Raw genomic sequence first — 13,475 nt, 5'->3', positions numbered from 1 at the left:
ATTCTCCCCTTCCATGTTTGGGCAAACCATGGATAATACTATGCTTTTTCTTATACATACATCTCATGATAAAATTTAACTTATATAAATTAGACACTAAGAAATCAACAGCAATAATAATAGAACAATTTTAACAATATTCTATAATAGAAGTTATGTTAACATACACTTGCTCTTTCTCTCCCTCTGGAATTTACCATTTAATGTTTAACACTTTTGACCATGGCTAACTGAAACCACAGAAAGTGAAACTGGGTGGTAGTTTCACTTCCATCACTGGATGGTAGTAGGAGTGGGGTGCTTGAGCAAAAGATCATATTTGAAAAGAGAAGAGAAATGGGGAAGATTTAGCCCAAAGTAGCACATCCTAGAATTGTACAGCATAAGAAGCATTTACATAATTTTTCACTGCAACTGAACCCATTTGAATGTGGATAACAGAATACACAAGTGAATACTGTTGGTGAAAGGAATCAATAAACTAGTCAGGTAGGAGGAGTTCTGTAACAGAATTGTGACACAAGTCAAACAGGAAATGGAATGTAGGGGAATTACCAGTTAATTGAAAAATATCTTGATCTTAAGGGAAATCTGGGTGAGTTTTTTTTCCATTTAATCTGTATATAAACAAGTATAGTTTAGAACACAGGACATTTTTAAATGTTACATTCATAAGAGTGTTTACATATCTTTGTATCAGTTTAAATAGTTATACTAAACTGCCTTTTCCCTTTCAGTTTTCTTGTTTTACATCTTTTTTTAACCATTTCATTTGCTTACAAAACAAAACCAATGAAACCAGTCTCTAATTATGTGTTTTCTTACAGGTATCCAAACCTTGAAACCTTTGCTGTAGATGTCAGGCTTGTTTTTGACAACTGTGAAACATTTAATGAAGATGATTCTGATATAGGCAGAGCTGGCCACAATATGAGGAAATATTTTGAAAAAAAATGGACAGATACTTTCAAAGTGAGCTGAAGTTATAATACTCTCTTTATTTTTTTTTCCTTTTAAACAAAGACAAATGAGACCAGCAATGTGAACTGTATTTACATAAATGTGCAAGGCACATACAAAATGACTTTTTTTTCCTTAAAATAAGTATCAGAAAATATCAGAAGATATACCATTTTTAAAGGCTTCACTCCTATGACAACCAAAACCCTTGGTTATTGGTTTGTGTGATTTATCAGCTAATTTAGGTAGAACAGGGAAGCACACCCAAAGAATTTTCAAAGGAAAGGGTGTTATAGTGCAATAGCAGTTAAAATATATCAAATCGCACTGAATATTCAACACCAGAGCTCTAATGTGGGAAATGGTTCTCCTTTCCCTCTCAATAAATATCTATTTTTCATTTTTTTACTTTGTAGTTTATTTTTTAGTGAATGTATTTAATTTTATGAATTATTTATGATTAAACCACATCCAGAATCTTCGTTTTCTGTGAAAAGGAAGAACTAGAAAATTGCTTTAAATCTTGAAAATACAACAAGGAATGTTTTAAAATATAAAACAAAGCCAAGTTAAACTGTTTACACTGATGTGCTATAAAAGCACCAAAAATAAACTTTACTGTAGAGTTACAAGTACATTTATATATATATATATATACATATATATATATATATATATATATATATATATGTTGCTGCATCACTTGTGTAGTTAAATTGTATTTCAAGACAGTGAAAAAGATTGACATGTATATACTGTTCATTATTGTTTATATTAAGTCTTGTTTTAAATATGTATTATGTGTATATATTGTTTGCAGACATTATTGTTTATGCCTTAGAAGGACTGTAGCATCTTATTTTAGTCTGAAGGTGATGATAGCTATACAGCTTGTACAGTAATTATCCTCTACCAACACTGTGGCGTCTCCCTAATCTTGGTAGTGCCTGCCTTTGAAACAGGGTGTAGGGGATATTAGTTTTCCATTTTTCTATTTTGTTATATAATTTTAAGCCACCAGGGCCTAAATTAAAGTATAATCATTTGTATCCATGTGGAATAAAATCGTGACAATTTCCTACACACACAGTATTTTTTCATAGAGACATTTCCCTCCCATTTGCCTTGCCTCAGAAATAAATTTAAAAGACATTTGTAACCACTGTGTTTTATCTACTGTGTGTTGTGGTGGCCTGTTGGAGGCAAATAGATCAGAAATTTTTTTTGTACTACATGAGTACTTGAAGTTTTATTTAAAATAAAATGTTGTGGAAAAGGTAGCATTCTTTTTTTTTTTAGGAGTGTTATTTTTCACTATGTGTGGCACGGATACAATAAAAAAATCTTTTACAAACTAGTTTTTTTTTTTTTTTTTAGTTTTTCTTAATGAACTTGAAAATACATTGGTTTCAAAAAGCCAGTTAATTTAAAGTTTGATTTTACAGAGTCCTACAGGAGGACCAGTGTGTGGAATGTGGTTCAGAGAGCACTGGGCTGGGTGAAAGTAGATGGGTATACATAGACCCTTTGAGTTTCATGAAGCTGTAAACCTTTCTGGACCTTGTTTTATTTCTTGTTTCACATTTTCAATGTGAAATATTAGAATACTTTTTTAAGATCTTGTTCTAAAATGAGAAATATCTCTATTAACACTGTCTTATTCAGTCATAAGAAAAATTGATTATATAAGCTAGTATAATAACCCGTGAGACACAAATTTAGTCATTCAAGAAATAGAACTGATGCTTTGCTGGGCCTTCTGCTGGACATCAGGGAATCATTGGTAACTATGACAGGACCTGTCCTCAGGAAGTTTACAGCCTTATGAAGCAGACCTTAGATAATGTCCACTTCTTTTTTATTTCATTGCAGTGCTGGGTATCACCTGTGCTCACTAGGCAGGTGCTCTTCACTGAGCTACATCCCCAGCTCAGAAGTAGTCTTCACTGCTATTAATAGTGAAGAAAATATAAAAGTTTTGAAGAAAATGTCCCCTACTTGAAAATGCTGCAAAGCAGAGAGTAATTCCCAGAATCCTGAGATTGTTTGTGAAGACTAATATGAAAATCATCTGTTATTATATAAATATGTCTGTTTCAGTTAAGCAAATGTTGCAGTGATGCCTTGAGGGGCTAGTGCTTAAACAAAAATAACCATGTGGAACAGAGAACAAGGTGGCTCTGTGAATAAAATATCTGGTTTTAGTTCTTATAGTTCTTAAAGTATAGGTTTTAGTTCTGACAGGGATTACATGGGGATTCTTCTTCATAAGGTTTTTTATTGTTGTTGTTTGGGGTTTTTTTAATTTGTTTTTTGTTTTTGTTTTTTTGCCTTATGGGTCATACATGCTTATATTAATTTGTATTAGGTAATGCATAAGGAACTTGATAATAACATGTCTGGTGATTAAAAGTCTTATAAATGAGAAAAATGCTTAAATACATATACAAATAAATTTCTAAGAATAGTAATTTTCTTTTAAAAATAAATAAGATATCTCTGAGAAAAAGGAAAGCTTGGTTAAACACTGGCTACTTTGGATTGATACCTTCATTGTTGTAACTAAGGAGAGGTACCTATTGAAGTAGTAGTAGGCATTGACCCAAAAGCACTGCAGCTAGGTGACAGTTTTTACCATATGCCCATGGGTCACTTGTTATGTCAATGACTCAGTGTACTCATGGTGCCAAAGGTTGGGCTTATTCTCTTTGATTCTTTTTTTCACAAAACTTACATTAATTGCAAACAAACAGATGTGGCGGGGGGGAGAAAGAAAATTGTTAGAAAAGTACAACATATAAGGTTAAGGATTTTAGACTGTCTTACATTCTGCCCTAATGGCAGCATACTAGCAACAATAAATGGTTCCTATTGTTTCCTGGAGTATTTAGGACTTATTCCCCATAAAACCAATATTATTGTACTGTAGTTAAAAAAAAAATCCTAACAATTGTGCATACATAATTGCAAGAATGCACAACATATTTTCGTTAAGTTAATTAGGGTTTAACTAGAACCTTTTTGGTTTTAATCTAAATGCCCTGTAATTTGTTTAAAAAAAAAAAACTGGCATACCTTTAAATTTAGATTTAGATTATCTCTCAAAGGAGTGACTAGAATCCACTATTATTAAACCCAAGAAGAAAGAAGAAGTAATATATATAGGCAGAATATTAGTTGTTAACAGCAGTGAACATAACAGGTAAAAATTAATAAGTCCAATCTAGGGATTGGGAATTACAGAATTACTCTCTGCTTTGAAAAAAAAAAAAAAAAAACAACTAAACCTCAAATTAATTACTACAAATGTGAAGATGATATTTTTATTTTTTATTTTTTTTAATATTTATTTTTTAGTTGTAGTTGTTTTATTATTTTTATGTGATGCTGAGGATTGAACCCAGGGCCTTGCACGTGGAAGGTGAGTGCTCTATTGCTGAGCCACAACCCCATCCCAAGGTGATATTTTTCTTTTTTCAATTCCAAAATAAAATTTGTTACAAACACTAATTTTTCTCAAATTTAGGAAGGATCTAATCTGTTTGGGGTTCTTGATACATCCCTCTGTGCTCCTCTTTTTCATCCCCTGTACTCCATGTCTTTTCAGGACATTCAAAATCCTGCTACTTCAGCCTTCTCTCATTAAAGACATTCTCAGCAAGGAAATCTGATATTTCATTTGCTTGTTATTATAAATTTAACTTGTAGATGACTTCTCCCAAGATTATTTGCATTTTAAATATCTTTTAAAAATTGAAGAGCTTTGTATTCTGTTAAAAGAATTTCATTCTAAGGAGATGAGGGGAGAAAACTGTTTACCAGAGGGAGTAGGGGCTGGCTCTGGTGATCCCGAAAGACCACAGTTGGCCATTCACCCCAGACTGGGAAGAAACAAGATCTACATCTTCAGCCCTGTCTTCTGGGTACTGACAAGAGCTTCGGGATTATGTAGAGAAGAAACAAAAGGAAGGTTGAGGCATAGAAAGAGATATGCAGAGTCAACAGTTTTGGTCAAACTATGGTATATCAGAATGATGGCCATGTGGAGCCTAGTCAAGCAATAAGAAAGTTGCTGCTCTTTGGGGGTAATTTTTATCACACATGTTTATCAGAGATATCTGTTCCTGGACTCCAAGCTGACTGCAGGAGAGGATAACTCAGAAAGAATAAGTCAGAAAGGCAAGATGAGTTAGCTAAGACAGTGACTGAGTTTTTTTTCAAGTTTAGGGCAATGACTGGAGACTTTAAGGTGTCACTCCAGTGGTGTGAAACAGGATATTGTAAAAGGTGGTGGTTGATTATGAAGTATCTGCAAATCCTTAACATATCTTATTAATTCTTATCTTGGTTTCTTCAGCCTTGAAGGAGGAGGAATACTAGCTTTTAACAAAAATACTCCTTAAATGATTAAGATGTTTATGTGTGGAGTAATAATCTAACCTAAAGTTTAAGGTAGGGAAGGATGCAGATGCAAGATAAAATCGGAGATGTCAAGCTTTTATCCCATTTTCAGTTGTGCAAGGCATTTGCACACCCAGTGAAGAGTCAGCACTTATTTAGCAAAGGCAACTTCTACATCCCTGTAACAGTATTTTATGAGAACTGAAATTTCCTTCTCACAGGGATGCAACTTATTAAAAATACAGCATAGGGAAATGAGAAGGACTTATTTTCTAGGACTCCTGCTTCATTCAATAAGATCTCTTTTAGATATGCTTGGGTCACATTACAACTCTACCAGAAAAAAAAAAAAAGTTTTTTTCTTAAAACCCAAGTTAAGTGACATAATGAATTACTCTTCTCAATTCCTGGCATATACTTCACATTGTTCTTGCCAAGCCTCTCTTATTTTTCTTGGTTCTTTACTTTCTCTCCAATTCCCTTTCCCCCATATATAACCATCTTTTTTAAAAATATATTTACTTTTAGTTGTAGTTGGACACAATACCTTTATTTTATTCATTTATTTTTATGTGGTGCTGAGGATTACACCATAGGGTCTCTCGCGTGCAAGGCAAGCGCTCTACCACTGAGCCACAACCCCAGCCCCCCCCATATATAACCATCTTTAATATGTCTTTCCAGCCAACCTTTTATGTATATATTTAGCCATATATGTCTTTAAATATGTATATGGGAATATGTGTATGTGTATGCATGAGCCCACACACACACTTGTGTATGTATAGATAGTGGTTTTTAAAACATGGGAGTTGAATTATGCTGTAAATCTTACTGTTTTTTATTGTGTATTTCTCTTGAATTGAAAAAAAAAATGTTACTTTTGATTCCTGCAAGTTATTCTCATAGTTAATATCACAGTTTACTTACAAATTTCACTACGAACAAAAATCTAAATTGCCTGCAACCGTGTGTCACTGCTATATTACTGGCATGACTGACTGTTGTAATACATAACCCTGTATATGGAAGCCAGTTTCCAAGACAACCCCAAACATTCCTAGCCTTCTAGTTTCATGTCTCATATTGTATCAGGGTTAGTCTCTTTGACTACATCTGGCAGTGATGGCATGCAAATCCTAGATTGAGACATAAAATACATTTGTTCATTCTACCATGTTCCCTTGGATCAATTGCTCTGGGTAAAGCCAACCACTATATTATGAGGACATTCTAGCAGCCCTTTGGAATAGCCAGTCACTAGCACCAGCTTTGCTAGCCATGTGACTTATGCATCTTAGAAGTGATCTTCAACCCAAGTCAAACATGACTGAAGCCCCAACCAGCATCTTTTTGGGGGGACCGGAGGGCAGTTAGTACTAGGGATTGAACTCAGGGGCACTCAACCACTGAACCTCATCCCCAACTGTATTTTGTATTTTATGGACAAGGTCTCACTTAGTTGCTTAGTACCTCACTTTTACTTTGAACTCACTATCTTCTGCCTCAGCTTCTGAGGCACTGAGATTACAGGTGTGCGCCACCACGCCCGGCTCCCAACCAACATCTTGACTGCAACTTGAGAGACCCTGATGAGCCAGAATTTCACAGCTAAGCGATTCCTGAATTCATGACCCACAGAAACCATGAGATAATAAATGTTTGCTGTTGTTATAAACCCCTCAGTTTTGAGTAATTTGTTTGAACACAATAGGTAAATAATACACTGTGATTACAGTTTCTCTAAGAGCTATGTATAGGGGAAAATCCCTACATTGTTAGGTGTATTATTTTATGTGGTGCTGAGGATTACACCATAGCTTTCCATGAGTTTGCCAATATTGCTGTTCATAGACAACTACAGCAGTTTACACTCCCATGGTAGTATATAATGCAGCAGTGGTGTTACTGGAGCCAACATTAATTTATGAATCATCATAGCAAAAGCAGTATTTGAAAGTGTTGTAGATAGGGACTTGGTGAAATCCAGGGTTAAAGGAAAAACTGATTTAGATTTTTTGGACCTTCACAAAAAAGAACTTTGCACCTTAGCTTTTGAATCCAGGCAGAGGCAGTGACAAAATTAGTATCTGATATCTCTTTGTAGTTTCTCTACCCATCATACCCATGAAGATCATTTGGGCTGTTCTTACTGGGTACCTAAAGCAAAACCTTATGGGGTACACTAGAAATTGTATGTAATTCATTCTTTTAAAAAAAATTTAAATTGAGACAGTTTTTGAAACTAATAAGCTAAATTTCTAAGAATACCCTTATTCTCCCTGAACACCCATTATATCCTAAAAAATAGTTCTGATAATCATAGTAATGGATATCAAAGAATGCATTTTAATCTTGCAGAATTCAGTAGTGAATGATAAAGAGAAATAAGGCTTATATAGATTTGGGAATAGAACTTGGACTGAGGTAAAAGGAAAGTCCAATGAGTTCCATAGGTCACCAAAAGTTAGTTGTATGACATTGATTTACATGGCGATAGTAAAAGGCCTTGAGAGGCTACGTACTTATTCCTTCAACTCACAGAAGCTTTTTACAACTTATTATGAATGCTGGATGCAAAACTAAAACAATCTTTTATGTTCATTGTGCCAAATATCAATTCTTTTGAATGCCAAAGTGACTTGAAACAAATGCAGAGTCTATTCAGTCATTACACATTTTAATGTAGTCAAGCATGGTGTCACACACCTGTAATTCTAGCTTACTCAGGAGGTTGAGGTGGAGGGATCACCAGTTCTAGGCTGGGCTCAGCAACTATCAAGAACCTGTATCAAAATAAAAAGGGCTGGGGATGTAACTCAGTGGTAGGGCAGTAAATTTTAAAAAATGTAAATATTGATAAATTTAAAAAAAAAAAAAAAGCTAATATCTAGTGTGATGGTGATGCCTGTGGCAAGATAATCACAAGTTTGAGACCAACCTGAGCAATTTACTGAAATCTAGTCTCAAAAATTAAAAAAGGGTTAGGGAAATGATTCTAGCAGAGCACTTACTTAGCATGTGAAGGTCCTGGGTTCAAGCCCCATTACCACTCATATATACACAAAAGTTATAGAATGTACTCTATTTCTGTCAAAATATATTTAATACAGGGCTAGAGTTGTGGCTCAGTGGTAGAGCGCTTGCCTAGCACATATGAGGCACTGGGTTCAATCCTCAGCACCATATAAAAACACATAAAGGTATTGTGTCCATCTACAATTTAAAAAATTAAAATATAAATTTAAATATATATAGTAAATGTACTTTGCATGGGAAAATTCTGAAGGAAGTTTTATATAGTAACTTTTGGGTTTGATAGAATTTAGGAAAAATTACATCTCTGTAACGAATGTGCCTTACTTTCTTTAACATTTAAAAGTCACAACCAAGTATGGTAAATTTAGCTGATAGTGAAAAAAACTGAATAATGACATTTAAGAATTAAAAATTGACCTATGACATTACATATAATTGAGATGTGATTTACTTCAAATGTATTATCCTACCTCAGTTAAATACCTTTTTACTATACAGATATTTTCCCAAAGAAGTTTGATTGCCTGTTCTGTATCTGTTGTGTGTCTCTTCCTTCCTTCCACTTTTTTTTAGATATTGGTTGTCCATATGTATCAGGGTTAGGGTTTGATTAGTAAACCAACCATAGTAATTCCATTCTTCTTAAGAGTGATTGATTAGAGGAGGCATGTGATACAATCATGGGAAATGGAACATGAGGAAGAGTCTTCTGGGAGACTTCTGGAGAATTGTTCATAGAAGATCTATGTCCAAAAGGGACATAACTGCTCATCTTTGGAAAAGATTGTGGCCAGGGTGCTTAGAGCTGCTGTAGCCATCACTTAGTTGTGCAGTATAACCTGAAAGAAGACAAAAGTAACTCTGGAAGATCGGGGAGATGGGAGGGGGAAAGATGGCAAGAATTTGGGTTCTTTATGACACGAACCATCAAGTTAATTAACCTTGGAATCACACTGCCTCTGAACATTTTTCTAGGTGAGATAATTGGTTCATTTTATTGTATAAAGTCATTTATTTTGAAATATTTTGTTTCAGATGAAGACTTGTTTATATATATATATACTGGGAGTTGAACCCAGGGGTGCTCTACCATTGGGCTACATTCCTAGCCCTTTCTATATTTCAAGACAGGGTCTTACTAAGTTGCCCAAGATGGGCTGAAACTTTCGATTCTCCTGCCTCAGCCTCCCAAGTTGCTGGGATTACAGTCATGCCCCATTGTGCTTGGCAGATGAAAGCATCCAGATACAGCCAGAGCTACGCTTTGTAGCTAAGCTTTTCAGGCTACATGCTGAACAACTCCAGAGCCTCCATTTTATCATGATATAGCTAGATGCATCATGATGAGAAAGCTAGTACAAATACTATTAATATTCATTGTCACCCAAATAAGTAAATTAAAGTTAGGACCCAAATATTTGTATTTGTCTTCAAAAATAGCATTCTTCATAACATGTTAAGACTGCTTTTCTTGGTTAGCTCAAATATTCTTTGTATGTATTTTCTACTAAAACACTCCAAAGCTTACTTGAGCATTGGTAACATTATGAAGTAACATCAAAATGATTATTTGTAGGAGGAGCATGCATTCTACTTTATTTAGATACAGTTATATTGCTTTGGAATGAAAAAATCTAAGGAGAGTGAAAGCCAACTTTGCTTCTATACATGAGGAAGAATCAGGACTAACTAGAACCTCCTGCTCCAGGCAATGAGGCAACTGCATGAAATATATGAAGCAAATGTTTTCAGACACTAGGCTACAGGCACAGAATCCAATTTCTGAAATCAGAAAGTGAAGCAGGTCTTATGTTTACCCAAGCTTCTGCCTGAGGGTATGTTTTGGACTTAAGGAAAGATATTCCAGACAAAAGCACAGACATGACAGTGCTCAACTAAGTACAGATGGTCAAAGTTTACAAAGGCTGACTTTCCAGAAAGTAATACAAAGAAAAGAAGGATGACAATTTCTCTAACTTTTCACAAATTTTTCTGATTTAAGTTTTTTTTTTTAAGATAGTAGCCATCTTACTAGACAATAATGAGATATAACATGTGGCTTTGATTTTTGTTTCCCTAATAATTAGCAGTGTTGAACATTAAAATGTGCTTCTTGGTTGGGTATGGTGACACAAGCCTATAATCCCAGTGACTCGGGAGACTGAGGCAGGAAGATCACAAGTTCAAAGCCAGCCCCAGCAACTTATCAAGACCCTAAGCAACTTAGTGAGATCCTGTCTCAAAATAAATAAATAATTTGAAAGCAGGGGTGGGGGGTATTTAGTAGTTGGCTCCTGGTGTCATTCCACAGTTCCAAAATAAATAAATAAAATGTGCTTGTTGACCATTTGTACAAATTTGAAGAAATCTCTATGCAACTTCTTTGCTTATTTTAAAATGAGGTTGTTTGTTTTTTGTTGTAGAGTTATACAAGTTATATATTCTAGATATTAAGCTCTTATCAGATAACATAATTTGATTTATATTTTATCTCATTCTATGAGTTGCCTTTCCATTCTGTTAAGTATGTCCTTTGATACACAGAAGTTTCTTGTTGTTGTTGTTTTGTTTTTAATTTATTTATTTTTCTGTGCTGGGATTGAACTCTGGGCTAACACATGCTAGACAAGCACTCTATCACTAAACTACATCCCCAGTCCTTTTTATTTTTTGAGACACGGTCTTACTAAGTTGCTCAGGCTATCCTTGAACTTGTGTTCCTCCCACCTTACTCTCTTGAGTAGCCGAGATTATAGGTATGCACCGTCACAACTGATCAAAGTTTTATTTTATTCATTTATTTTCTTTTGGTACCAGGGATTGAACTCAAAGAAGCTTAACCACTGAGCCATATCCCCAGCCTTTTTTTATATTTTATTTGGAGACAGGTTCTCACTGAGTTTCTTAGGGCCTCACAAAGTTGGGGCTGGCTTTGAACTCATGACCCCCATCCTCTCCTATCTGCATAATTTGTTCTTCTCACAAGGATATCTAGAACATAGTATAATTTTTTTCCTCCAATCATACATATCTAGGTCTTCCCCTAATATTCTCCCTAGTCAAGTGGCAGTTACTTTTTTCTCTGAGACCCTATAGCATGTTATCACTATCAGAGCCATCATTACATCTATCATAATAAATTTTATACAGGCTGTCTGCTTGTCTTCACCAAACCTTGAGCTTCTTAAAAACCCTTCAAAGCATTTCTTTATGATTTCCCTGCTCAGTTATCACCTCTGTCTATTGCAATTAAAACAGAGAAAGTGGTGGTAACATACACGTAGCACCATACTATTTAATATGAAGTATTTAATTTTCAGAACAGTCCCATTAGGTAAGTTCTGTTGTTAGCCTTGTTTTACATATGAGGAAACCAAGACTTATGAATGTTTGGTTACACAGCTAGTCAAGTATCAGAACCTAGGATTCAAATTCACGAACAACTAGCTCCAAGGGAATGCTGTTAACACTAATCTATGATGCCACTAGAGAAGGGAATGGTTGGGCTAGTGAAATATAATATAACCCAAAGGCTTACCTACTTTCTTTTGGGCCTGGAAATGATTTTATCGGGGTCTTGAAGTTGGACAGACTCAGGGTTACTACTAATGTGTACCAATCTCTCTAGTCAAATCATAAACTAAAATATCAACTGAATTATAACGGGAGAGACCTCTTTGCAGTGACTTAGGAACCATGCCCTAGTTTCCAATGCCACACTATCTGGGAAAGAAAATTAATCACCTGAAAGATACCAGATAAGCTTAGAGTCAACATAAAGAGAATGGGGTAGGGGGAGTCCAGGGGCTTGAATTAGAGCAAATTACATTCCATGTTTTTGTGACTATATCAAAAAATGTATCCAAATGTTATATATAACTAAAAAGGATCAATTAGGAAAAAAGAGAATGTGATGAAATTGAGCTATGTTTTTCCCAAACATTTGTAGGTCAGGTGGACTCCACCCTTCTCCACACTACAGCAAAGCTGATGACACCTCCATATCTGACAACTCCTGGGGCTCTCAGACAATGCCTATTAAATGGCACATTTTGTCTCTCAAACTCCCCCTTTGCTTAGTTCCATGATGCTTAGCACCAGTTTTTGCTCCTGAAAATTGTAATATCTCAACTTTCTTATGACATTTTCTAGTTCTGCCTCTTTGCGCTTAGATAACTGCTGGCAATTATGGAAATTTACAAAGCTCATGCTTTTGGTATACACTTATGAATTCTTGCCATTTTGTGTGAATTGAATTGTTTCTCTTTCAAAGTTTCTGGAAGCCACTAGAACTCACATTCCCTATCACTAGGGTGTGTGTTGTTATTGGTTGTGGATCAGCCATTTTTGCCTGATGTAGTTCCTCATATTTTTAAACACCTGACATTTAACGTAGTGTCTGACATATTAATTAAAGATGCCCAGTAAAACTTCGCCAATAAAGTCTTCTCGTCAAGGAAGATAAGTCAGAAGAATGAGCCACACATTTTGGGTTTTTGTTTGATTTTGTGATGCTGGAGATCAAACCCAGGGTTTCACAACTTTTAGACAATCACCTATGAAGTACATCTGCTGAGGTACATCCTCAGCCCAAGCCACAGATTCTTAAAGTAAGGCCAAAATTGGTGTTCTAAATATCTTTTAGAAAGCAGCTACACTGAAATAAATGTTTAGCTTTTCGAAATGATCGCTTTGAAAACACTAGTTTTGTACATATGTATTGGATGATGTTTCATGAAATATACAGTCAGATTATAATCATATTTTGAAGGCTAATGTTGCTTTGATAGAATACAGTTGCTTCCTGAGACATATTGAAGAGACTTGTGTTTATAATAAAGGGCCTAAAAATAAACATCCCAGATGAATACAGTGAGTGAAAAAACAATGGATTCATACAAAGTAGAAGTTTGTTGTAATTCTCCAGATTGCTTTTCTCTGCTCTCTAACTTTGATCTCATTCCCTTTAAAGGAACACAGCGCCTGCCATCTGGTAGAGTCATGAATGCTATAAAATCAAATACTTCCATTTTCCCATCTTCCTGCACACACACGATGGGATTGTATTTCCTATT

General features: G+C 35.0%; 1 protein-coding gene across 20 annotated transcripts in view; it reads left to right on the top strand.

The window, feature by feature from the left end:
• Baz2b (bromodomain adjacent to zinc finger domain 2B) overlaps positions 1 to 2,240 on the top strand; it is a 362,220-nt gene extending 359,980 nt beyond the window's left edge. For all 20 annotated transcript variants that reach the window (XM_048812354.1, XM_048812353.1, XM_048812351.1 and 17 more), the window contains one exon: positions 828 to 2,240. In XM_048812354.1, coding sequence (XP_048668311.1) covers positions 828 to 981 — 154 coding nt within the window. In that variant the 3' untranslated portion in view covers positions 982 to 2,240. The remainder of the gene's footprint in view (positions 1 to 827) is intronic.
• The last annotated feature ends 11,235 nt before the right edge of the window (positions 2,241 to 13,475 follow it).

Source organism: Marmota marmota, unplaced genomic scaffold (assembly GCF_001458135.2).
Source record: "Marmota marmota marmota unplaced genomic scaffold, marMar, whole genome shotgun sequence".
In the NCBI taxonomy this organism is placed as follows: Eukaryota; Metazoa; Chordata; class Mammalia; order Rodentia; family Sciuridae; genus Marmota; species Marmota marmota.
Note: the sequence above shows the minus strand (reverse complement) of the source record. Positions and strands in the feature narration are given on the sequence as shown.